This window comes from Acanthochromis polyacanthus, chromosome 9 (genome assembly GCF_021347895.1).
Source record: "Acanthochromis polyacanthus isolate Apoly-LR-REF ecotype Palm Island chromosome 9, KAUST_Apoly_ChrSc, whole genome shotgun sequence".
Classification (NCBI taxonomy): domain Eukaryota; kingdom Metazoa; phylum Chordata; class Actinopteri; family Pomacentridae; genus Acanthochromis; species Acanthochromis polyacanthus.
In genome coordinates, this window is record NC_067121.1 from 23997730 (window position 1) to 24025516 (window position 27787).

General features: G+C 42.8%; 1 protein-coding gene across 1 annotated transcript; it reads left to right on the forward strand.

Moving 5' to 3' along the window:
* The first annotated feature begins 61 nt into the window (after positions 1-61).
* On the forward strand, positions 62-27787 carry bcl2b (BCL2 apoptosis regulator b). Its single transcript, XM_022202880.2, has 2 exons — positions 62-1260; positions 25179-27787. Exons 1-2 carry the CDS (start codon positions 712-714, stop codon positions 25314-25316), a joined length of 687 nt encoding a protein of 228 aa, XP_022058572.1. The 5' UTR covers positions 62-711; the 3' UTR covers positions 25317-27787.

Below are 27787 nucleotides of genomic sequence, written 5' to 3' on the forward strand. Positions count from 1 at the left end.
CTGCTGCAAAACGCGTATTGAACGTGCAACCAGGAGAATATGGACTAATAATGGTTTTTAGTGCAGTTCTTCGTGTGCGCTGCGCAGCCAAAGGAATTACTTTCCGCTACTGACGTCAGGAATACCTCACAGCAGAGCGCGGCCCACTGGCAGTGGGGAGGGAGCTGCTGAGGAGGATATGAGGAGAAATCGTGGAAGCGGACTCAGTCCGACCTTGTCTGGCTCACAGTCCCGCGCCAGGTCGTGCGTAACGCTGCTAAAATAAGTCAGCCGCGTTCAAAGCCCCTTTACGCGCAGACAACTTTGGCTTTCATTTAGATTTTTTTTTTCATTCGGAACACATCCACGTCTGGGTGGTGTGCACAGGAATAGAGCAATACTACTCCAACCTCTTCCGCATATTGGATTTCTATGCAAAGAGAAGGTCGCCAACGTCCCTCCAAGGATTCGGGAAATGAAGACTGCCGCTCACACGGATTCCGTATAATTTGACTTCTAAACGTTTTTCTGCGCAGCTTGGTTCAAGGGATTTCCCCTTGAATCTACCAAGTATCCGCTCCCTGTGTGGGATCAGTCGTTGCATCGCTTGCATTAGAATATAACCTAGTTTTGGACAAGCCTGTGCAGAGCGTTGTACAGCGCACAAATTCGATCAGAATGCATTTGATTTAGGAGAACCTCTGAACAGACAAAGTGCCAATAGAAGCCGGAATGGCGAACGAGTGTAATCGCAATATTGTAGAAAAGTACATCTGCCATAAACTCTCCAAACGGGGCTACGTGTGGGGGTTTGATGATGTCCGGGATGAAGATGCTGCTAATAACGGGTCAGTAGTTGACCCTCCGCCGACTTTGGTCCGTCGGTGCCATGAAGCCAGCACCGGGCCCGACAACGAGAGCGACCCCCACCTCTGCAGACGGCTCCCCCAGTCCGACCCGCACGCTGCCATCCACAGAGTCCTGCGGGAGGCTGGGGATGAACTTGAAAGACTGTACCAGCCGGACTTCACGGAGATGTCCAGGCAGCTCTATCTCACCACCACCACGGCGCAGAGGAGATTCGCCGAGGTGATAGACGAACTGTTCCGGGACGGGGTGAACTGGGGCCGGATTATCGCTTTCTTCGAGTTCGGGGGGACGGTGTGCGTCGAGTGCGCGGCCAAAGAGGAGATGACATCGCAGGTGGACAACATCGCGGAGTGGATGACGGAGTATTTAAATGGACCTCTTAACAGCTGGATACAAGATAACGGGGGATGGGTAGGTCTGATTCCGTGTAGTTGAGCGCTTTTGCAGTTGTGTGCCACGGGGGCGCAGAAGTCCTCCGTAGCTCTGATAGAAGGGACTTTAAAGCGGGCTTGTGGGATCAGCTGATGCACACATGTTGAACTGAGACCTAAAGGTGTGTTCTGATGTGGCTAAATGTGGCTCAATATCGAAACCACACGTGTAGTCGATCATTAATAAAATCATTCTTAAGATGTGCTCGTGACGCACAGCAGCGCAGACGCTCGAGATGGACGGCCTCACTTGTGAGCCGCTCTGATTGGAGGATGGCGTTGGCTGTTAAACTTATCTGACCAATCAGAGGGTGGTTTGTGTCACACCTCCCGACGCTCCCGCATAAAACCCGCCCTGTCAAGTGTACAGCCAGTGGCGGCCACACAGCTGCCATGGAGCTTAGAGGGAAGTGGAGTGTGATCTCAGGGAAAGTAGAAGGTCATTGAACTCCAGGGTTTGATGCATCCTGCTAGACAGTATAAAATGTATATTACAGCATCTGTTTAAATGTGCAGGATGGTGCATCAGTGCTGCCTGTCAATGGATGCATTAGTCCATGATTCCAGCAGGATGGAGGAGGAGGCCAGACACATGTCAGCAAACAGAAAACTATTGCATTAATGCGTTCAGGCCTCTGGGCACAGCTGGACAGGCTTCAGCTATCTAAGGCCTTTTCCACACATCTAAGTGACACATATGCTTCAGCTACACATGAGGACAGGCGTCTATGCTCCACCTTCACCTGCTTAGTTATGCACACATTCAGGGAGAAATCTGAAAGAAGTAGCATTCATTATTGCCGCGATACATTCTGCAAACTGTTATTTGGCTTTCCAGCCCTGAAAACCTGCAAATGTGCAGTGAATCGGCCTATAATTAGCACACCTAATGAGAGAATAACATTTGTGCTGCCTGGTTATCTTCGCTGGAAGGTATCTTAAATGGGGGGTGTGTGTGTGTATTTGTAGGAGGCTGAGGGGGCCATCAATGATTCATATCGAACGTTTCATCTCGAAGGATAGCACCGTTTAACATTCCCCCTGAGTCTGCCTTGCCCCTGGAGGTGGCAGGTTGTGCCACATATCAAAGGCAGGCAACAGAGGGAGGGCCCTCCAGGAACACGCAGTGCTAATCTGCAGCCACTGTGTTTAACATGCAGTCCTCTGTGCATCGAGGTTGGAACTCTATTGTCTGCTTTTTCAGACCTTCCCCTTGAAGCTTGCACAGATTGGGCCGCTGAGATGCCTGCTCAAAGTCTCTGGAGTCTGTGCCCACTGTGCAATAATGTAGGTCATCATAGTCTGTGTTTTACAGCTGGGTGGATATGACTGTCTCTGCATCCGCTGGAGAGAGAAACACAGTATAGCCCCTTAATCCAAAGGATTATTTAGGATTATTTCAAAGCATATGCCTACAGTTTGGGTCAATTTGGTGGATTTCCACTCTGGGGAATCAAAAATCCTATCCAAATTATTTTTAGCTCAGATAGACTCCAGAACAGCCTAATATGTTAGCACTGGCTCATGTGTTTTATCCTCAGCACAGACAGATAGATAGACGCTGGTGTTGATTAATATTCATTTGAATCGCTGTCAGGTAGGGAATTTCCCAAAGTGTGGGCTGTAGGTATTACATGACCTTTAATAACTGATACAGAGCATTGTCTGTGCTCGAGATTGGGTTTGTGATATTTGGCTTCTCCATTTTTTATTGACACGCTGACTAGATTTTAAAATGTGATATAGTGTAAGTCGCTGTATTGTTCAGCATGAGACAAAAAGGTTATTTTCCCATGCTGTCCACAGATGAAGCTGAACTAAAGACTTTGTTTCATAATGAAGGGTTTGAGAAGTTTCTTTGAGACGTATACGGCAACTACAAGTCGGTCGATTTTGATCTGACCTTTATCTGAATTATGAATTTACAGACAATGGTGCAGAGATTAATCAGAATTGTAGAGATGCCATACCATAAAATTCTGTCCACAAGCTCAACAGTCTTTATCCAGTAACTGGGATGTTCTATTTTCACTCTTGAATTATTCAGCCATGCAGTTTTATCTTTTCCAAATTGCATTTTCTAACATTAAAGTCTAAACACAGTTTTATTAATTTATCTTGTTACCTTAAGATAACTGGATACTGAGCTTGGAAATTAGCCAATAAAATATCCTCCATTTTCAAGTTTATGATTGAAAATGTACTTGGACACCCCCAGAAATAAAAAAAAAAAACAGGGACGTGACCTCAGCGTCCTCAGCTGCATCTGCAGCCCTGTGAGGACTGAACAATGACCACCACTGTTTGGAAATAATCTGGCATCCAGTCTTTGTGTGTGTGAAAGCTTTGAGTGCATTGTGATGAAGCAACTGTGCTACGTTTCTACATCTAATCTCATATTAGGCTTTGCTGAAAGACTCCATCTATTTCGGGGTCACTCTTTTTTATTGGTGCATATGGGCCAGTTTATCCCCCATCTGCCAGGAGGTGGTTAGCAAGGAATCAGGCTAAAAAAAGGCACTTCTGATGAGCTCAGTCTCTTTTGAGTGAAGGTACAAACCAGAAAAAGAAACATTATTCTTCTAAATGAAGTTTACACAGCTTCCAAACTTAGAAGATGCTCAGGAAACTTGGTTAAATGTGTGTTTAGACAGGTTGTGTTTGTGCTCACTTACACCGTCACGCACAATGTGTTGTGGAGAAGAGGTGAGTCTTGTGTTTTCCACGGCTCTAAAAACAGAGGTGGGAGCTAATCAACCCATCACTGACATTCTGACATGTGAGAGTGGTGTGGAAACAGCTTTCCATCAGCCACCCTCTGCTTCCTGTTGTTTTTGAGACAATTTGAGCCCAAAATAGGAGCGCCCACTAATCGTTGTTGAGTCTAGGCATCGTTGGTGAGTCAAATATACTTTTAGTCAAACAAAACCTGTTTTTCAGGAGCGACAAAGTAGTCGCTGTATTTGCACAACCCATCTGGAGGTGAAATGGCTCCAATTCTGCACTAATTACTTCCAGGATGTGAAACACCGTCCTTTCATTGTCCTGAACGTTCAGTTAAAAATTCAGCCTCCGTGTTGACAGAAATTGCACTCAGAGGACGACTGCGTTCAGGCTGTGGCCTCACCCACACGTGGCGCACCTGTGTTTATTTACAGGCGCTCGCAGTAAATACCAAGTGATTGAACAAAGTGGCAGACGGCGTCCGAGTTCTGAAATTACATGCTTGACCTCAGACATCTGACTGGCTGAAGGAGCAGCACTGAGTGAAATGCCAAAATGTGCTTCAAGAGAAAAACAGCAGTTTCACAACTGAAGGTTAACTTAGAACGACTTAAGATGTGATGTTGAGAAAGGAATTGCTCTCTAATCGTCGGGGTTATTTTTTGCCATGCTGAAAGATGGCATTGTCTGTTGGTTTATCTCAATAATTATGAGATGGATTACCATGAGATATTGTCGTTTTGATGAATCCTACATTTTGGCCGTCAGCAGGTCAAAGTTATTGTTTATCTTATGATTTCAACACCTACTTAACTGCACAAAATTATATAGAGACATCCATGTTTCCTAACAGATGAATCATAAAGACTATGGTAAAACTGTCATCTCCAGTATCATCACTGGTGGTTTGCATTCAGACATTACGAGTTACAATAATTGGAGGATCCACTGAATGTTAATTTAGTGCCACCATCAGGCTGAAGCATAGGTCTCTAAAACTCTGACTCACTGAACACAGACTGCAGATATAAGCCTGCCACTGGCCGCACATTTCACATGAATTTCTTCTTCCCTTCCACTATCTATTGTATCTATGTTTTCAAAATCCCCCTTACTATGGAAAACACCTACAACTTCCAGGCTAGCAACCAAATACATCGAACATCTTAAGCTTTGAGGAGGTTCTGAGGGTTTGGATCATGCAGTAACGCACCGCAGCTATTTTCTTTCAGTGAATTTTCCATTTTAATGACAGTGCTTGCCTCCCTGCATGCAAATGATCGACCAAAACAATTCCTCCATCACGTTGTTGCTACATATTTGGCTTTGCTCCACCTAATCCAACTATGAAGTATGCGATTGACTAAAAGAAATGCAAACGAACCGGAGTATTTTTTGATCACTCCTTGTTGAATGGTCTGGTTATGTGAGATCAATCGAAGATGAAAGTAGGTCCGGGTCTAAAAAGCGAAGCCAATGTAAACATGCCTTTAACTTGCATCTTTTATAATGACCAGTAGAGGGCGACGCCTCTGTTTCCAATTTGTATCAACATCAATGAGAAGATGGCTATACTTCTAACTTGAATTATTACCGCTGTAAACATTTTCCTAGTGAGTTTATGGTCCCAATCGCTAGTTTCAAGCCTTTTTGAACACAGTGAGATTTAGATTTTGTAAATTATGTTCATGTTTAAAGTAAAATATAGGATAAGACAGCTTATGTTTTAGGGCAGGGCTGCCTTGTTATTGACAAGTTGCTACCATATTGCTGTGTGTAGTGTCCTCATCTTCTCTAGGTAGATCTACCTATTCCTTTGTTATTTCTTCGTCAAAAGACCAAAAATGATGACGGATAAATTTTAAACTCGAGGCTTCACAAAACAATTTGACAGTCTAATGGGTGAAGCTCTGTTCACCTCATCCATCTTTTATGTAGAATGTGGGTCAAAATAGTCATATTTCCAGTATGAATGAATGAATAACCAACAACAGCTCCATCTACTTCAGCATACTAACAATGCACCATGCATGTTAGACATCAGCATTTAGCTCTGTACAGTGACAGGCAGCTGCTAGCTTGGATATAGACTCTTGTTTTTGTAAAGCAGGTGAGAGGAAGGAGTTAAATCACCTAAAAACCTTTTTTTGAAGTCTCAGACAGCAAGATCAGGTGTCTTTGGAATGCTTCTGCTCGCCAGGTGGCCTATTTCTCTATTTTCTCTCTGTGTGTGTGTGTGTGTGTGTGTGTGTGTGTGTGTGTGTGTGTGTGTGTGTGTGTGTGTGTGTGTGTGTGTGTGTGTGTGTGTGTGTGTGTGTGTGTGTGTGTGTGTGTGTGTGTCAAGAGAGGACAATGTAAGTCTGGGTTGGGTCCATCCTGTGGGGGATTCCCTGAGCACAATCCGCTCATCGATGGGTGGGACCTGCATGTTGCTATGGTATAGCGGGCATCTGGCTGAGCCCCTCATCGTTGAGGTTGAGTGGATCTGGGACAGCAAGGAAGTCATTAATCTCCATCTAGGTGACACGTCGGCAGAGCGGGGGACAAAAACGCAGAAACCCAAACAAACTAAATCACAAAGGAGGCGCTCAGGCAGCCTTTCTTAGGAGAGCACGAAAAAATTCTCGATGAGATCTCACTTACATCCAATTTGCGTCTCCTGGATGCAAATTCAGTCTGTTTAACACGAGTCAATACTAATCAGGGTAGCATTCAGGAAGTGTTCGAGGCTATGCTTCCCTCGGCTTTGAACTCTCGTTTTCCTTACAAAACGTAGTCTGTATTGACGGTGAAAGGAACGCTGCATCTGAGAACACATGCTTTACAGTGTAATGAGCTCTATAAGTCATGATTGATCCATCCGTTCTGAGCTAGAAATCTTTTCACGCTGCGTGCCATCACTGTCAATCATTTCCCTTTTTTTAAATTATTTATTTTACATCTGTTAATTTGTAGCTGCTGAACAGTCTGGTCTCACAAATTAGAGTGCGGATTGAACACTGTTTTCTTCTTTCCAGCAATCAGACAGAGGAATAAATGATTACTCATGCAAATAGGATTTAGGGCTTTTTCCCTCCCACCCGTCAATTAACAATGTAATTGCAAGCAAAAGAGACAAGGGGAAAAAAATTCTAACTAAAGCTGAGTTTGGAGATTTTGACAACAATGTTATCTCCTGACGTGGACTCCCAGCTCTGTAATGGAGACTGTACAGCACAAAAGAGCTTAATGTGGCGAGAAGCAGCCAAGATTTTCCCCTGTACTGTACCCCTTTCGCTGCGCAGGCCTCGGTCGCTCACCATCTGCCACTGTGTTTACACCCATCAGCCCGGCAACTGTAATCTCAGGAACATTTCCTACAAACTGCAGGCTGCTTTGGGCTGAAACTCTGAATCAGGCTGACAAGAAGGCTTTTCTTTCAGTCGCAGGCCTGCAGAGATCTGTATTCTCTCTGCTATCTGGGTCTGTGAGACGCTCAAAGCACAAAGACCTTTGATCCAAATATTTTAGTTTTGTGTGTGGAATACTTAAGAAATCAGATTTAACCCTTTGCTGTTAGTTTTACAGTTTGAGTGGCAGTATATTGACTCTTTCAGACAGTTCTGACGCTGAAAAAGGTTTAATCTATGTATGTAGTCTATAATGACAACATAATTGGACTTTACCTTAACTTTTACACCGACCATTTGCATGTATATGTCCATGACAGCAGAAAATCTGAGACTTGTTTCATCTGAATGCAGTGCAATAAATAATTCAGTCATTTATTCGCAATTTCAACTGCAACGCTTTCATTTTCTGACAATAAAACTGACTCAGACCCCAAACTGCAGCTATGCTATCGGTCTTAATCATAGAAGAAGATGCTATGAAGACAGAGGAGGTCTCTCTGAAACTAGATTCACTTAAAAAGAGGATTTTTGTCATGCCTTAGACTGGAACATAAGGTCAGACACTGGGTCTGATCTCTTTTCAGCTTCAAATGACACTCTTTGCCTCTGTGTCATGTTTACCATAATTTACCATTCCACACATGCCGAGCATTTCATGAACGTGCCAGAAATGTGGACCTTTGCTGTGTATGAAGGGGGAAAAAAACACTGCAAAAACAAGATTAAGGGCAAAAAAATGCTGTTCTGTTACAGTTGCGGGGAATACAATTCTAGTGCTTTACGAGGGCTGTGCCTCTTTTTCCACGGCCTGCCTTCTCTCCAGAGACCCTCCACCCCGTCCTGCAAGCTTATTTCTGGGCCTCCTCAGGAGAGCTGCAGGAATGTCTGCTGGGGAACAGAAACTGTAAATAAATAATGGAGACGACCTGGGTTTTTCTTTCCTGAGTGGCCGGTGCAGGGTGTGGGTGATTTTTTTTTTTCCTTTTTGTTCTTTTGTTAGATAATCATGTCACGGAGCATGTTTCATTCGGGAACACGTGCTGACGTGAGGGGGCTTTGTTTACTTTGTGTCCCGCAAAAACCTCCCCATGTCAGACCTCCGGGGTCGTGTGAGCGCACAGATTGGTCAATTCATCCATGTGATTGAGTTTCCTTTTATTATTTCGCTGAAATAAGTAATCACCTCAACCTGCTGTTTTCCTGTTTCATGGAGGACACGTGCCGGAGCTGTTTAAAAGCACTCCTGTCCTGCTCAGAGCACATGCTGATAAATAATATATGGAACAGATAAACTCAGACACTAAATGGACGCCCCTCCAGTAGCCGCCTGTGCTCCAGTTGAGAGAATATTTCTCCTTTCTTCCCATAGTTTTCTTCCATTTTCCCCTGCCATGCATCTTTCTCTTACCCCAGCACCTGAGACATATTCATTTACCCACATACACGTGCCCCATCCCTTCACAAATAACACACTAATACCCTGAGACCTGACTTCCAGTGTCAGGTAACGTTCCAGATCCCTGAAAAATGCAGGGACATGTGAGAGGCCTCTAAATATAGAAGTGTTACCATCACTGCTCCCGTGTGGTCCTTTAATTGTCCTGTTACACATAAATCCCTGCCCTGTTTGCTTCTGTGCCGTCGTCACGCCCACATCACAAAAACCTGCCACTAATCTGCATGGGAAAAAGAAAAAAAAATGTCCTAATGAACCGTTTGAGATGGCAGATAAAAGAGTTTTCCACCTTTCCTGTCATGGTGCTCGCTGGATAATGAGGAGCCTACTGAGACATGGGTTGACTTTGCCACTAGGCACACCCTGGCAAGCGGCGTAGCATATCAATATAGGGCAAGGTTAAATTGTTCCTCCGATTGTCTCGCTACTGTAGATATTTTTGGGACAAACCCCCAAAAGGGTTTAAAAGAGATTTGATATTTTCAATTATTTTCCAGAGCCACAATGGCCACTTCTGTTTGAAAAGCAGCGTGGAGGGTTTCATAAATTTCTTTCTAGTTTGCAAAGGCGCGGTTGCATTGGGAGTGTAACCCAGATATATGTTGAAGTTTTTCTTGATGCCCGTCAGAAATATAAAATGGAAAAACAAATGCTTGTGTTTCTTAAATGAAAAAAATAAACACTTTATTTTTCAGAAGCAAAGACACTGTAAAGCAGAAGTTACCAACGTTTCGGTCACTTTGGGATGACAAAAATAGCTGTAAATGTAACACTGACTTATTATCGACTACGGTTTGCTCATTTAGCATATTCAAGGCAACATGAAAATTGAGTGTCTGGCACCTAACTCATATGCCTGGCACCTAACACATTTAAATCCAGTTCTCAGTGTCTTGAAAATGCTGTTTTGGTTTACACTTAGAATATATTTATCTGTGAACAGTGCTCTGCTATGTTCATTGCTAGTTGCTAACTTTGACAGCTACTGACATACAGTAGGTTTATCAGATTGTTGAAGCTGCCTGATGTCATTGGCAACAAGGTTGATGAGAGTAAATCTAAAGCTTTGGGTTGAAAAACCAGAACAATCAGCTGAAAGATGCCGAAATGCTCCATAAAGGCGAGGACAACTGGATTATTTGACCCACTGCTGATACAAAAATACAAACTAGTGCTGCTTTAAACAAAAAATGAAACCATCTGCATGGCTGGTTAAGTGGTAAAATATGGTTTTGTGATTTGGTGAACTGACCCTTTAATGTTTATAAAGTTCACATACACGCTGGCAGGCTAACACAGAAAGCGGATGTGCTGGTGCAAATCAATTATTTGCTGTCCACAAAATGGCTGTGTACACACTCACGCGCATATGCATACACACACATATGCTGCGGCACATCAGCGTGTACACACAGAAGCGGATGTGGTAGTGTGAATCAATAATGCTGTGTTGTCACAGGGTGACATGTGAGCCATGGCAGGGAGCAGATGGCCCCGGGGTGCCTTGCTTCCTGTTAGCCGTGCCATTCAGCCTCAACACAAACACACAAACACACACACACACAAACACACACACACACACACACACACACACACACACAAACACACACACACACACACACACACACACACACACACACACACACACACACACACACACACACACCTCTGCTGGGATTTCCCGGTGCAACTAGCCACAGCACTGGCCATTAACAAACAGCATGCCATTATTGGCTCTTTCTCTGAAATGCTGAGTACATGGCCTTCCAAAAAATGACAACAGCCAGATAATGGTAAATAGATTTCTCTGCCTGATCCGTGGAGGTCTGGAGTAAATAATTCCCTGCACCCCCTTCCCCAGTGCGATTTTTTTGGCAGCAGAGCGAGGAGGCCACAGGAAATCTGATCCGTTTCTGTCGACGCTGAGTGAGGTCAGCCATTGCTCGGATATCACTTTGACTATGTTCTATTGATTGAGCGTTTCCGATGGTTTGTGTTTGCGTCTCTGAGCAGAGACTCAATTAACACAGTGAACCAGTGACTGTAAACGTCAGAGTGTGCATGAAGGCAATTTAACTAAATTCATTCTGAAGGAAAGCATGCCTTTGTGGAAAGACCTTGGAATGACGTTTTAACACTTTTTTTCTTTCCTCTGACAACCTGAAGCTTCTGCTCCTTGCAAAGCTCACACAGCACCACCCTGTTCGCAGTCACCTTTGATGGCGACTGATTAGGTTTGAAGTGCCGAGAAAACGATAGGCCTCTGAAGTTTGGAAGATAAAAGCTTTGCCAAGGGAACATTGTTCCCGCTGCCACAGATTGTTTTAGGGCAGCGTGCACGAATCTCCTTCCCATCCTGAACTCTTGATGTTCTCTCAAACCTACAACCGCATTCTGTCGGCACGTTCCAACTGGCATCGTCACAGATAACCCCTGCTGTTTTCAGAGTATTACAACTGCACGCTTCTGACAGCGACATCTCACTGGCAGGGGCAAACCCAGTATTGCCAGGGCGTAATATTACAACAATTTCACTGAGTCTACTCTGAGGGAGCTGCCTTTAATTGGTTGTTGGGCTGTCATTGCACCTTCAAATAATGACAGATACTTCAAAGAAAACATGGAGATTTGAAAACACCAGAACTGACAGTGATTTCTTTCTTCTTAGTGATTTTGTTTTGTAGTTTTTCTAGGTTTTTTTTTTTTTGACAATGTGGCGATGATTTACGCCATGTATGTTGTAAGGATGCAGTCATCTTATTACTTATGTCAGAGCAAATTTTTATGATGCCAGGAGTCAGTTATGTCAGGCGCCATTTTGCTTTATAGGGGAGTTTTAACTCCCGTCTAGACGAGGCTCATGTCGGCAAATATAACCACCAGAAGTTTAATCAACTCTGCAAATTGACTTATAAAGTGCTTCATTTATCTTTCACATTTTATGGCACTTGGTGGTGAAAACGGTCTTTAAAAAAAAGAATAAAGAGCCCAATAAGTGTTGCTTTATTTTTTTAATCAGGAAAATTTTAATATACCAAAGTTAAAAAAAAAACAAAAAAAAACCTTTTGATTGTCACTCTGCCGTTTTATCAGCCGGCTTTGCAAACTCATTTTCTGATACCACCCAGTCTGTCACGATCAACTCTCAGACCATCTGACCTTGAGTGTTTCTAGGTCGGAATTCAAATGAGTCCACATTCTTGCTCTCCAGGGAGGACTGAAGGTTAAAAATATTCCTGGATGAAATAGCTGGACTTCAGAAGGTGTCTTTGATCAGAAGGTGTTGATCAGGGTTGTGGAGGAGGAGGTGAGACGGAAGGGCGAGCAATAAGAAGAGGCTTATAAAGCTATAAAGAGGCAATCTTACTGCCACATGTGCTGCAGCCAGGTCGAGACTGACACGGTAATTGCTGGGAAAAAAAATGTATGGATGGTAGGCAGTGGGAGATCAGGCCACCATGGTTAAAAGACTGTGGAGTGAAGAGAGCAAGGGGTTTTGATTTGAGTTCAAGCTGGTGAAAAAGTGGGCGATGCAGGAGAAAATAGCGTCACTCCACGGAAATTCATAGAGCAAACTTAGGATAAAGGTGCTTGTTAAAGTCATCTGACTCAACAATCATCTGATTCTCAGCTGATCCATCTGCTGACTAGAAAGCAGAAACATCCACATGAGCATTACATCGCACAAACTCCAAGTGAGTGCATTTAGGACACTGTTAGCCTTGTATATGCATACATCCATTTCCCTTTGGCCTCGTTCTGAAGCTGTAAAGTCTAATTATCAGTGTACAGCAAGGATCAGCGCAGCTCACCTCACAATAAACCCTTGCTGAAGACCACTAATGACGTTCTCCACGGATGATTCCATGGAGAAATCCTCCATTATGAAACTAACACATGCCTCATTAGTTTTCTGCACATTTTCACACCAGACTTTTCCCGTCACAATGGCCAACTTATTATCATTCATCAGGTAGGCTGTGCTTGTTTCCCTTTGGTCTCTGCACACAGACAAGGAAGGTCACACCGCTCTGAATGAGCCAACCCGCTCCAGATAGTTCAAACAATCGGCCTTTTTTAAAGAACGCTGCACAACATCGCTCTCTGCAAGGTCTCTGCGAGTCACATTGAACTCAAACCAAAGTAAGGATGAAGGACCAGGTGATGGAATTAACATCCAGCTCTGCTCACAGCTGCACGATCAGGCTTCAGTTATGTACATTTTCTCACTTAAAAGACATATTTGTTGTATTACATAATGCAAGTGCGGGGTGTAGCCATGTTTCTTGCAGTTGACTTATCTCAAGGCTCATTCCTCCTCATATCAGGCCTCTCGGGCACACACAGTGCAGTTGTTTGTTTCCACACATCAATGCATTCCTCTCATTCCTCTTCCCCTGCCTGGATGAAAATCAGCTGGTTGCCTGAGAGAGGTCAGTGAACTTTTCCCCAGTGTTCCCAGCCTGAATAGAAGAAGAAGAGTGGTGGTGGTGGTTGGGGGGCAGCGGGAAAAGTAGAGTTCATTCTGAGATTGCTTTTAAAAGAGCTCCCAATCATACATAACATAGGCTGTGGTTATATGCTTGGATTTCTCAGTCGGAAATCGGATTGTGTAACAAAAATTATTGCTTCCCCTTCCCTCTCCCCCCTTGTTTCAAAATGACCTCATGTTCCATGCAAGATGGAGACGATTTTGCAACTTCAGTCGTCAGTCTGTGGGAAAGCTGCTTCCCTTACCGCACTGAGTTTTGCTTTGTCTTCCCACATGAGGTCTTTTTTAATCCCCTCATGCGAACAGCGAAAGAGGACGTATTCGGATCTTTTAGTGAAGTAACAACGCAGCATTGTGAAAGTGCTCCATTGCAGTAGAAACTCTGAACTGTATTCAAAGCAAAATCAGGCAAAATGAAGATTCTGAACAAGCCAGAACATGTTGGCATGTCTTACTTATTCAGTGGTTTTTGCTTTGTTTTAGCTCTTTTAATTAGATTGAAGTGGACTCAGATGATGAAAGGGGTTGGAACCAATCAAGAGTTTACAGTATTTGAATAACAGTCTTGATGAAGCGCAAAGTTACTGACTTTAAATGGCAATCAGATCCCTCATAACTTCTTTATTCTGACTTGATCATTTAAGCATGAATATTTAGCTTCTACAAGATTCATCCGAGGGCATTAAGTAGAAGTTTTGTCAACACACATCGTTACTTTCCACCAGCTACAGTGAATGACTTCTCTGTGACTTTGTGGAAACTCCGCTTCGACTCCTCTCCTCTCTTCTCTCCACTTCAAAGGTGTTCCTCCTGAGAGAGCTGTGCCTCAAACAGATGATTGTTTTCTCTGACATTATCGGACATCTGAGATCCTCAATCTGCTCCGCTCTGCTCTCCTCACAGCATGCCTCGTCCCAGACTGTGGCCTCTCTCATTTACATGGGTACACGGAGAACACAGCTAAAACCTGAAACCTGGCCCCCGTGTACTCTAATCACGTAAAGCGCTCCACTATCTTGTTGCCAAAACTGACAAGCTTTCATTTAGCGGCCGACTTTACAAGATGTCTCCCGTATGAAAGAGGAGACTACGGGAGGCGCTGGGTGTCTAGCTTTGATGTTCTAATACTTTCTCCTCCACTGACATGTTTAATTCTCTATTAGATGATATTACACTTGAGTTGTTTGGCAGCACTTCCTAAATTACAGGGGTAACTTGGGATTTCATCAAAGAAAAAAAATCACAACATTCCCGCTTTTTTGTGAACATAAAACTTGCCCTTTTGTTACGGTTTGCTTTTCCTTCGACTCGGGGCGAAGATTTAGGAGTCATTTAATGGTTCAAAACAAATACAAATCTCTTAGTTACAGTGTCTAACCAGCTGTATCTCTCCCCTGCTGCTCCCCCCTCTGCTTTCTCCACGGTATTAGTATGACTACATGTTTGGCTTGCCTCTAGTCTTTCCCTAGTTACCCGCACAGACTCTGTGATTTAACCATACTTGGCTGTACCACAGAGAAGCCATAGTCTCAAACCAGACAGTGATGTCATTCCTGCAGCGTCTGGCACCGGAAGTGACTTAACACTAAATGAACTGTTGAAATCCTTTCCAAAGACTTTCACTGCCTGTCACCAATGTCTGAAAAGCGCTGTTCGGAACATTGGGATTGTGTAATTCTGTTACGTCAGGGCCTTAAAACCAAAAAGAAAAAAGCTCAACTCACAAAGCCACGATGGGAAGCTGAATGCATCATTTCAAAAAACCAAATGACTCAGTTTCTTGGGATTTTCAGAACAATCAGCCGCCACATGCGCTTCACATGGAGTATGACGGTCGGCTGCAGATGGTGTTCCCACACATCCCATTCATTAATCCACGTACAGTTTTTGGCTCAGCTCACTCGGGCTATTTGTGGAGTTGCCGGTTGAGATGGTGGTTGTGTGGTCTCAAGGTCTTCAGGGGTCAGCGGATCTGACTTTTCAGGCTTGGAGCAGCGTGCCGCCCTTGTCACAGGAAATGAGCCTCTCCCATGGACTGTTTGTTACAGGAGAAGCTACAGGCCACCTGGGAATCTGCTGGTTCCCACGGTCTCTATCGGAGGTTTCTATCTGAACCAGCGAGGCACAGCAGTGCAGCTTCAGGGGCTCTCGTGTGCTCGTGTTTTGCTAAAATAAGAGGTGCTCTGGTTCGTGCACACAACTACAAGCTGATTTAAAGCTGATAGAGCAGCTCCAAATGTAAAATTTTTACCTCAGTGTCTAATCATTAACTCACCTCGCCTTTTAAGTCCATTGAGTGCGTCTGTGTGGTTTAAATGCCACAGATAGTGAAGCACTTTCACTTTCCAAGCAGCTCTTTACACAAGTGTTCTTTGGTATTCCTGAGTGCAAAATCTGAACAAAACAACCCAGAATAGAAGGTTTCACACAATTATCTCAGAAAAAGCTCCACCGTTTATTTGCTTTCACACTGCGTATGTGGATTTTTAGAGCCACTAACACATCACTCGAGCAGCTGATGTACTATGCACAGCCTCTGCGGAGAGAACACTGAGCTCTTAGACACCCAAGTGGCAGACATCCTGTCTTTACTGGAAAGCCACTTGGGTCGTGTTTAATGCACTCTAAGCACACCGGCCTCCACACATGTGGGTGATGACTCAGCGGCCCTTTTCCATCCTCTCTGCTCCTGCGCGTCATCGGTGCCCTTTTAAATGGACTGAGCAGCGGAGATGGGAGTTGTTTTATTAGATTGGGAAGCACTGAACCAGAAGCTCAGATGAAGCCTGGGTATTTATAGCAGCGCAGCAGCTGTCCAACAGGATTCTGTCACTCTGTCACTTCCTCTTGGACCGGATGCTCCCACTGCAGACAACCTCAGACGAGGCAGACAGCCCCTTTTTAGCTGCGTTACGTTTCCGCAAGCCAATGATGTGAAGGACAGGGAAATTAACAAAAAGAAAATCTGCACCTTTGCAAAAAACCAAAAATAAGGCCTTTGGGGTCTAAAAGGTGGAGTGGAGCTATGACTCTCCACAGCCACCCACTAATTTTGCTAGAAGAAAGAAAACTAAAATAAAGAGGCCTCAAACAACGGTAGAATCATTTGGTGGGGGGAAAATATTAAGTGCAACCATTTCCTTGGAGATAAACCCTCACAAAACGCCAGAATTTACCCTCTCCCTCCAAACACATAACCACTCTCATCACACAAACCAAGAGAAACCAACTGAAGATGTTGGCTCTTTGGTGTCACACCAAACTGAGGGAGAAAACCTCCTTTTATAGACTACGCAGGCTGATGAGCACCAGCTGAGTGCAATGAGGACAGGTGAGCTGAGTGAGAGTCTCGTTAGGAGTGCTGGAGGCTACACACTACCTCCATCTGCAACAAGCTGCATTGTATCTATTTGGGGGGAGCCATTGTGCCTAGGTTTGGTGATTGTGAAGGATTTTGGATGAACTATTCAGGCCGAAATAGGATTCAAGGTCAAAATCACAACAGTGGCTCTATTTAAAGAGTGAAAGAAACACAGCGCCTGAGCTGCAGAGGTTCATTATAAGGGAAGAGAGATTGTCTCCATGTGTGGCTTGTCCTTTGCTTTGATGTGTCTTTGCTGGCAGAAGTGTCTGATAGTATATGATACACTGAGCTTTGGTGAAGTGCATAGAGTTGATGATACACCAGAAGAGCAGAGGGAGAGCAAGTGACAGGAGAGTCTGTACAGTGTGGATCTCTGCTCCTCAGAGGCTGCAAGGTTACCCAGTCCTTCATTTCATGTCGGATCAAAGCTCTTCAGTAAAAATCAATGTGCCCAACAAGAATATCGGATCACATAACTGCTCAGTCAAGGTTCTGTGAGTGCATAAAGAAATACTGGTCAATTTAAAACCTGTCACTGTTTGCCAAAAACCTCAGAATAATTTCTCTCTGCTACTGTACAAATTGGATTGTTTGACTGCAGTACTTCTTCTCTTCCTCCGTCTCCTCCCTGATGGGATAAAAACCAAGTTTACTGAAGCATTATGCACCTCCAGAGAAACCGAAGTCTCGCGGTCCTCATTTATCTGGCAAGTTTAGACAATGAATAATGGAGACAATAAAAAAAATGCAGAGTGTCATGAGGAGTGTGGGTGATTTACTGGCGATCACGTTTCATGTTCCAGTGCAGAAGGCTGACTCCCACGGGAGAGCGAGCTGTTTTGTAAACACACAAATGTTGCCGGCGCTGGTGCTGACGCACATTTGAATATTTATGAGGCTTTAGGGTAGAATCCCACGTCAAAATAGTTTCTTCCTTTGCGCTTGAACATAATGTAATGACTGTGGAAAATATGAAACCTGAGTCTGCAATGAAACGAGAGTAGAAGCAAACTGAGGCTGAGGAAGGTTTCCGATTGCTTTTGTTTCACAACGTCTACTTTCTTTTATCAGATCAATGTTATTCTACGCTATTTCATTAATAAATAGCACATTATGGTGTTTTAAAAGGATGTCAGTGATGGAGAACAGCTAAAATGTTGAAAGAATATGCAAGGTCAACTTCAACTTCCAGGTTTTCTAAAGATTCTTTTGGAAGCCATTTATGCTTAATTGATTGAGTATTTCTTACCTAAATAAAATTCTGTTTAATCTGGTGTTACTGTATCATATGAAAAATTATTTTGGTTGGAAATTGCACAAAACTGCATGTTCAAAGGAACACATGTATATAACAGCATTTTTTATATACCTTATTTCAATTTTTGTCATTTTTCAGTCACACAGACCATTAGAATAAATATACAGTTTATGATTTGGACTTTATGTGCAATTTTCAGCCTATGGTTTTTTTTTGTTTTTTTTTTTCAAATTTAGCTTAATATTTTTTTTGGCTAAGTTTTTCAAAATATTTACTAAATCATCTGTATTTAATTAAACACAGAAAGCGTGTGAAATCTAATAAATTGAAATGAATTACAATTTTTAAGCCTTTATATATTTTTTCTTAGAAATAGGGGCAAAGCATAAAAGAAAATAAGTATGTTTTTTTGCTGACTTAGATACTGTAAAAACTGTGTAATTTTACTTTCACGTATAATATAAGAATGAATTAACATTTATAAAAATATATATTTTTAAGTGGGCGACCCTAAGATACAACAACTTAATTTATTCTCGAAGGGAAATTCAATTTTTTTAAAAAAGAAAAAAAAGTCCTAAAAACACAGGCCAAAATGTAAATGAATACGTTTTCTTACCAACAAATTTAAAATCATATTATTTTTTGCTTCAGGAAAGAGTGATCTGAGTAGTTTCCTGTCGATTAACTAGTCAATTAAGTATCTGTTATCAAATCAAATGAGCCAGCCTTACTGTTTTCCAGTCCGATCCACTAAAAGTTTGTGTATTCACTGAGCCACGTTTGTACGGCTTCCCAGCTTCCCCGTTTGTCACCACTTGGCTGAGAAGCTGTTGTTTCCAAGTATTGCAGTATTGTCACAGGGTAGTGAAGGGCTCAGTGTCCTCAGCTCCAAGCTGTTTGCTGCTGCTGACACAGGGGGATTCACCGGGTAATGAGTGTTGCAACAAACTCCTCCGTCATCTCATTTTTGCCAGGCTGGTCGATGGATGACTCTCCGGGGACTTGATCGATCCTGACCTTGCTGCCAGACGAGCGCTCTCTGTCCTGTCAAATGTTTTGTCTAGAGAGTGTTTTTCTGCACCCGTGTACGCATTCATACATAAAATAATAATACTCACACATGAAAGGGAGAGATATAAATATATATTTTTGATCAAAACAGATCAATTACAAGGACATTAATGCCTTCCTTGCATTTTTTTAAATCTTCCATTACTCCCCCTTGGCTACTGAAATGGGAGTTTTGTTTGACTTTAATTAGCTGCGGAGAGTCTGCAAGAAGCTCATTAGGAAATCAAAGAGGGGCGGCAGGCGCACCATATGCAATATTATAAGTATGCTGCTACGTGAATGCTTAGGAAATAAACAGAGCGTGGGGAGAAGCTCGGTTCAGGGGTGAATATAGCAGCGGAGCCACAACAGGCACTTTAATTACAAGTTGAACTTTAACCCACATCCCTTTCTCTCAGTCTCAGTCTGCCCACAATTACCCACAGAAACGTCCCAAAACAGAGATGGCTGCCTAATCATTTTTCTGTTTTGGCAAAGTGCTGCTTGGGGTTTTAACAGAGCTAGCCAAGCGCACAAGATGACTCATTATCTTCCACACAAGCCGCGGAATCGTTCCCAAAAGCGAGGGGGAGATACCCAGAGGAACTGACAAATGTTTGGTATTTCCTGTTGCCCATAAGATAGTGTAAGGCCGTCCGAGGGAGACAGCAGTGTAGAAATCTCTTTGTGTCCATGAGAAAGACACCGAGCAAAAACCCAGAGGTGTAAATCATGTGAAAAACAAATCAGAGGTCGAGGACAGGCTCTCTCCCACTGGTGGGAAAAGCAAATCGTGTGTGAAGCTTCCAGCCTGGGTAACCATGACACTCAGGCAGAAAGTTGCCACCCCATGGCTGAGTACGGGATCCTCTCAAGTCCTCACTGTTGAGTCTGACTCTTTCGCTCCGTGCGGATCCCTCTCAGGGATTCATTGTTTGCAGTAAAAAATGAAGCAAAGCGAGTGTGTAAACCTGGATAGACTTTCCCATTGGCTTCCAGGTCTCCGCAGATTGGCCGTGACCTTTTAAAAGCCATTGATCCGAGAAATGAATACTGCAGAGACCTGTAGTCTGGACTTTATTTCCCAGATGCACACCTGCTGCTGGTGGCAGATGGCTTTGCTGCAGGGCAAAAATGAGCTTTTGAGGATCATAAAATCTTTTGTTGAATGCAGATGTTTTGTCCTCTCCGGTCCCCGTCAACTTTCCGTGTCCTTTTCTGCAGCTGCTTATCATTATTTTCTTCAAAGGCTTCAGATTTTCATAATGACAGTCAGTGCAGATGGAGGAGAAGAAAAGGAGGGCGAGAGGAGAGAAAGAAGGCAAAGAATGGAGAGCGCCAGTGTTTGTTTTTCACACCACTCACATGGTTGGCAGCAGTTGCCTGCTACTGTGTGGGTGAAAATAAGTTCCAGGAGCTGAAGTGGAGCATGTCTCAGTCTCATGATATCCACCTGACATCCTCCCCCTCCTCCGCCGTCTCTGCTTCCCGGCTCTCCCCCTGACTCAGTCTGCGCTGCCCTTCTGGGATTCTTTTAAACATCCATCACAGCTCTTACGAACCTCTTACTGTAATTGGCCCACTTTTGTTTCAGACTTAAATAGACGATAATCTACGGCGACTGTCTGGGACGCTTCAAGGACACATATCATGAGTTTGCCATTTCGCCGAGCCCTGCTAGCGGTCAGTCACATGCACTTGCCGCTGGGTCCGGTGTTACAGCCTCAGCAAACTGTTATGTTCCAGGACGAGGTGAGGAAAAGAAAAAAAACAAAAAGATGGCAGTGTTTTTGCCAGCCAGCACATTATCCTCGGCTGGAGGTCTGACTGAAAAGCTTGTCCTCTTATTAATACCTGAATCCTGCAGAGGAGGAGGTGTCATCAGTCAGACAGAGCTTGTTCAGTACTGAATAGTAAAGCTGTCTGACATTTTGCTGTAGCAGAGCTCCAGGGAGGGTGACGCCGGTCAGCCTCCCACTTTGGTCCAGATTGAAATCTCTCTAAAACGATTAGATGGACTTATAAGGCATTTTGGTCAGACACTCATGGTACCCAGAGGATGAATCATAATGGCCCTGGTTTTCTGGGATTTTTTTGAAGCTCCACTGATGGCAAATCAGTCAGCAGATGATTGTAACTGAGTACATTTATTCAAGTACTGCTGTTAAGTGCATTACTAAGCTACTTGTACTTGAGTATTTCCCTTTTAAGCTACTTTACACTCAAACTCCACTACATTGCTGAGGTAAATATTGCACTCAATACTCTATTACATTAATGTGACATCTTTAGTTACATTTGAGATACAGATTGATGACATAACAAGCTTTTGCAATACAGTACATCATTATCCCCACCCTCACCCCGACTGGTCGAGGCAGATGGCTGCCTTCCCTGGGCCTGGTTCTGTTGGAGTTTTTTTTTTCTTTGTTCCTTTCCACTAGCGCTGACACTTTGGATTGTTGGGTTCTTTATTTAATATTCGTACAGTCTTCACTTTACTATGTTAAATGCTATGAAATGGCATGTCGTGAATTGCTGCGATATAAATAAAATTGGATTAAATTAAAGATTAAATGATCCAAGATCCAAAAGATGAGATGAAATGTTTAAAGCTGAAATCAGATTTATGTCTCAGAATTTATTTTTGCTTTGTTCCTCTCCCATTAATGATCTATCAACCCCTTTAGAGTCATCTGCTGTCACTGTATGTACAGCTGGATTTAAAGTAGTCCAAACTGACTCCACCTTCAGCAGCTATGAACATTTCACTGTTAACAATCAAATAATGTCCGATATAATCATATATCAGCCAAAAGGACCAAGTCTGTATATTGACTTGAATACTTCCAACTACATTTAGTTGCTGCTAGTACAGTAGTTTTACTAAAATGGGATTTTTCATGCAGCACTTCTACCTGTAATGGAGTATTTGTACATTGCTGTCTTGTATTGAGCACTTCTTTCCCCACAGATTTCAATATCTACTGGGTGGATTAGCATTCATTGTTCCTTCAGGATGAATTTAGTGATCGCTCTGGTGCTTCGGTTTAATGATATCCCATCATCCTCTGCTGCACTTTATCTTTAGTACTAATTATCCAATGTTAACAGGTCGCAGTAAGACGATACTGTCACATGTTTGCCATTGTGAGCATGCTGAGGTTAGTGTTTAGCTCAGAGCACAGCTTTTCTGAGCGTGGATGCAGACTCCAGTCTTAGCTGTGGATAATTAAAAACGCTCGGCTGCAACAAAGAGAATGCCATGTGGTAAAAGATATTGCTGGCTGATTTACTGTAGGTGCGGACACCAGAGGGCCTAAACTGGGAAGAAACTGCTGATCCTTCCTCCCCTGTGTCACCAGCCCCCAGCCTCAGGAATGCCACAGGACGGGGAAGGGAAGCAGGAAATGCTTTTGTCTCCCCACAGCCCTTCAGAATGGATGCCTCCTTTTTTTTTAGGCCTGTGTGGGTTTTTGTTTGATAATAGGAAACTCTGTGCTAAAATGTGACAGTTATGAAACAGAGGATAATTAACCAGATTTACTTCAACTGGATCAAGGTCAAATAAAGCACGTGTATTCCAATAAAAGTAACACAAAACACAATTACTGTAAGTAAATTGGCTTAAATCCAGACAGATTAAAATAGAATGATAATAGATTCACATGGGAACTGACACAGTAATGTTGCAGTGAATCAAACTTAACAATTCACCATTGTTCACAGATAGGTCAGATTACAGATGGAAACAAAGACATCAAAGATGCGCAGATTCACAATGCAGCTACTAATGTGGTCAGCAGTACAACAAAAGACAAACTATTCATTGGGAGATGCTGATATTACCTCCCTTCAACCTTTCTAAAATGTACTCTATTGTAGTTTGGTTAATCTACTCGTGTGTGGGGGACAGCAGAGAGCTTAGCAGCATTACTTCCCGTCCAGCTGTTCATGCTGTCACTGCCTATGAGCAGATGTCTGTATTTCCTCGTCGAAGACATGCAGTCATGGTATTCGCCCCACAGATGCTCTTTATGTACACTCACTCACACATTCCCAATTTGTAGCATGCCTCTTTTAAAGCTCCTGCTAGCAGCAGAAAGCGCAGACCCCTCTGAGGAACATTAACGGGCTATATTTATGCTTGAGTGCTGCAGTACTCATCCATGTTCTAAAAACAATATCCACCAAAATCTGTTGCGAATGGGCTCTTTTGGTGATTCCCCTCTGCTTAGTTGGTATGTGTGTGTGTTATTCAGCATGAAGAGTGTCTGAGGTTGTGAGTAGGAGGGTGTGAGAGCTGATGAACAGTAATGGATCTGCCTGTGGCATGGGTGTAATAACACACATATGTGATGGCAGCCGAGGGAGTTACCATTTAAAGGGTCAGTTCTCCCAAATCAGAGAAAAGTCCAAAAAATTATCAGTTCTACTTTTATTTTCTTGATTATTTTATTTAATGTTATGTTTTTTTTTGTTTTTTTTTTTTTTACATATGCTGCCATTCAAAAGTTTGGGGTCACTTAGAAATGTCCTTATTATTATCTAAAGGAAAGCAATTTTTTCAATGAAGATAACATTAAATAAATCAGAAATCCAGTCTAGACATTGTTAATGTGGTAAATGACTATTCTAGCTGCAAACGGCTGATTATTAATGGAGTATTTATGAAGGGGTACGGAGGTCAAAACGAATAAAAGTGTGAGTCTTCATTGAAATTGCCTGGATGACCCCAAACTTTTGAAGGGTGTTGTATGTGCAGCTCAATGCAAGAAAAATTAAGGAAAATGAAGCTGCGGAGCTCACGGCATTTAAAATATATCGCATGATTTATTCATTTTTAATTTGTTTACATGATAAGATCACAAAAGACAATGAATAATAATGATCCTCTAATTACTGCGTGTGTAGCCAAACCTCTGACATACTGCATGCTATTCCTGTGCTCCTTCCTCATCCATTGTTGTCAAAAAAATTATTAAAAGCTTAAATGAGGGGCGACCTGATGGCTGAGTGGTTACAGTGAACATTACATGGGCACATATGCCACGAGCAGCAGATCCCTTGTTTAAATCCCAGCTGGGGACCATTTGCTGTTCTTTTCGCTGCATATTCTGTCCCTGTTCAGAGAGGGAAAATAAATCTTTAAAAACACACAACTAAGATGCTGCTATGGACACAGCTCTTCATTGCATGTGCATATAAACATGGAAACTGAAGTTTATTTTGAGTTAGTCCCACATTTACTTCCCTGCTACATAAAATATTTACTAAAGCTTCAAATATCCATCCATCTGCAGCTGAATAGAGTCCCAGACAAATGTACTATTGACTTCTTTTTGAGTAGCATCAGTAGATGTTTCATTTTCTAATTATTTTAGGAGCCTGTTCAGATTTTGAATAAAAGTAGAATTATGTGTATAGTTGTGGCTATATTTGAAATGTTTACAGTGCCTGTAAAATGATTCACAGTCTTGGAAGATTTCTGCTTTTACTGTTTTTCAACTTTGGCTCGTGGTCAATTTAATTAGGCTTTTTTGCCAAGAATTTACAAAAAGGATCAAGTAATGTCTATTATTTAAAAAAATAAAATGTTTTCACCAAATTCACGACTATTTAGAAGATGCACATTTGCCCACAATTACAGCCTGTGTGAATGGATCCCAAGCAGCTTTGTGAATCTGGCAGTTTTACCCCATACGTCTTTGCAAAAGTCCTCCCACAAATTCTCAGTTGGACTGAGGTCTTCACCCTGACTCGGCCGCTTTAGAACATTCACCTTGTTGTCTTTAAATCATTTCTGTGTGACGTTTGAAGGGTCACTGTCTTGCTGGAATACAAATCTTCTTCCAAGTCGCTGTTCTCTTGCAGACTGTATCAGGTTGCCCTCCAGGATTTAATTAATAGATAGTAAAGATGTAGAAATCTGTTTTCACTTGGACATGAAAGAGTCTTTAGCAGTGATTTCTTGTAAAAAAAAAAAAGAAAAAGAAAAAACATCATACTGACCATGACGAAAACCTTGCATGGGGAGTGAATAGTTTTTATAGGTACTGCATGTCTTTAAGTGGAATAAAAATGATGGCAGGTTTATCCAAGGAGGCACATTCTTTGTCTCTCTTGTAAACTGTCTGTCTGTCTTTCTGTCTCTCTCAGGATGCCTTCGTGGAGCTGTATGACAGACAGAGGGACTCAGTCTTCAGTTGCTCCTGGCCCTCCATCAAGACGGTTTTCGGTCTGGCAGCACTCGGGGCGGCGAGCCTCACCATCGGAGCGTACCTTACACAAAAGTGAACAAGCCCTCGTTTCTATCAGCTTCACTTTATTTCTCAGCATCCTCCTCCTCCTCTTTTCTTTTTCCTTTTAAAGACACCCCTGACCCCTCAGAGACAACCTTCAGACTCTTCTGAATCTGGCTCTCTTCAAAGCCTCTCGCAGAAAACTCCTTCCTTGTTGCCCCTTCATGTCAAAACAGACACAAATCAAAACGGCTGAAGGAAGCGGGGGCGCGGCCCTTAGAGCAAAGGATGTCTAGAAAAGAGGCATCTTAGATGTAATCACACTAAGCTGAGGAGAGATGAGGAATCAGTGGCATGCATCTTTTCTTTTGTTTTGTTTTGGTTTTTTTGTTTTGTTCTGCCTGCTTCTGTACTAGTTATAGCATGAACGTTGAGTGTTAGTGTAGACGTTGCATGAGTGGGACCTCTGTTCGGAGGCCTTGACAGTAGGGGTGTGAGGGTGATACTGGCAGAGAGGAAGCGACCGCGGCCCCGCCCCTGCTTGTTAGGGTGAAGGACCCCGTTTGAACTGTGGACTCCAGTTATCTCCCTGCAGGCGTCCTTCAAAGGACCTCCTCCACAGAACAGCTGCTCAGAATGTATAATGGAAACGACCAGCGCAGTGTGCGTCTTCTGCTTTCACTCCTCAGACAGTGAACTCTGCACACGCCGCACCATTATACTCTTCCTGGCCTGTAATGGAGGACGGGCCGGTGGAAGACTGAGCTTTCTTTTGCAGAGTTTTGAAAGCTCCTTCTTTCCTTTTTGTTTTTTTTAAATGTTGGTTTTATTTTTTTGCAGCACACCAAACCAAATTGAGCGGTTTGCGTGTGAGAGAATATGCAAAAGAAACCTGAAAAATGTTTCTAAGCTGCTGAATATCCTGAGAGAGACGTGGAGTGCAGCACAAGAGAATGAGGTAGAAGTAAAATAAACATTTTGCATTTGGAGGGAGGAGGCCTCTGCAGCATAAACGGACCATTTTAAGAGCGCATTCCTCGAGCAAAGTAAAGCGAACGAGAACACTCCTCAGCTAAATTATTCCCCTTTAAAAGTTAGATAATCACAGCCCTTTCCATTAGCACACAGCAACCTTACAAACTATCAATCTGGGTTTATTTTCTACCTCTGTAGCAGCTTGTCTTTACTCCTCACTGCGTCCATTTGTGGTCACATTGTTTCAGTGGTTTCAGAGCTGGCCCTGTCAGCACGTGGGGTCCCAACAGTGACTTGTTAACGGCAGAGAACCCACTCGTAAGGAGGTGGTTGTAGACGTGGACTTTCGGAAACTGGGCCACAGATGACTGAGCGGACACCAGAGTCAGAGTCCCGTGTGCTGGAACCTGAGATGCCCCTTCTCTCCGGTCCGCAAATGCATCCAGTCATTGATTTGTTCCTTTCAGCCTGTTTTATCGATGTTTGTCTTGTGTTACAGTCTGATGGAAAAATTTGGAAACAGCTCAAAGGCTCCCAAATATTTCGTCGTATACAGTGCTTAGCAAGTCGGTTATGGAAAAGTGATTTTTATTTCTCCGTCAATGAAAAATCTCCAACTTCTTTGTTGCATGGATGAAAGATACTGTCTTAACACAATAGATACTCACTATGTGTAACCATATTTATAACAGAATAGACTAGAAGATGAAATAACAACAAAGAAGTTGCATTTTCTATTTATTCAGAGGTACCAGATCACAGATTTTTAACAGTGCTTTGATGAGAAATCAGTTGTTTTCACCATTTTTTTTTCTTCTTCTATGGAATCACACTGTAACTACATTATTTCCTGGCTGCTATTATAACAAGAAAAATGTTTAAAAAGTGAATTTTCTGTGTCGTATTAATATTGGCTTAAGGCTGCTATACTGTTGATTTTTAACTTTTACTTACAGCTTAAACTGCCACAACTTTACAGTATAGTTCTAGAGAGCTGGAAACCAAAGTTAACTTGTATTAATCTTTTAATTTAAAAAAGAAAAAAACAAAGTAGCTTAACGAGAGTTGCTCAGTGATCTCTCTGTGGAGGGTTTGTCTAGTGTTACTGTACTATATCAGCTTAACTTTTGTCAACTTTGTGCTCCAATCATAACTCAGTGCTTATCTGTAAAAAAAAAAGAAAAGAAAATGTTGACCTGCCAGACCTAAACCTCGTCTCAGTTATCACTATAAAAACCACCGGATTGTCATTACAACAGCTCACAGTGTGTGATATTCCCAGTGACGTGTGTGTGTCAGAAGCAGAAGGTGATTCATGAGCAGGAATAGGAACAGTTTAACAGCAATATACTGTAATTTTTATATTCTCTGTGCATTTATGAATGTAGCACTATGGTTGCTGTACTGTTTTATGTCTATAATCGCAAACCTGTAGCACTTAAAAAAAAGTGAATTGTGTTTCTGTTGTTTACTGCTATATCCACGATAAGCTAGCAGGATCATACTGTTCCTAATAAACCAGATTTCTCAAGCAGATGCCGTCCAAGTTCA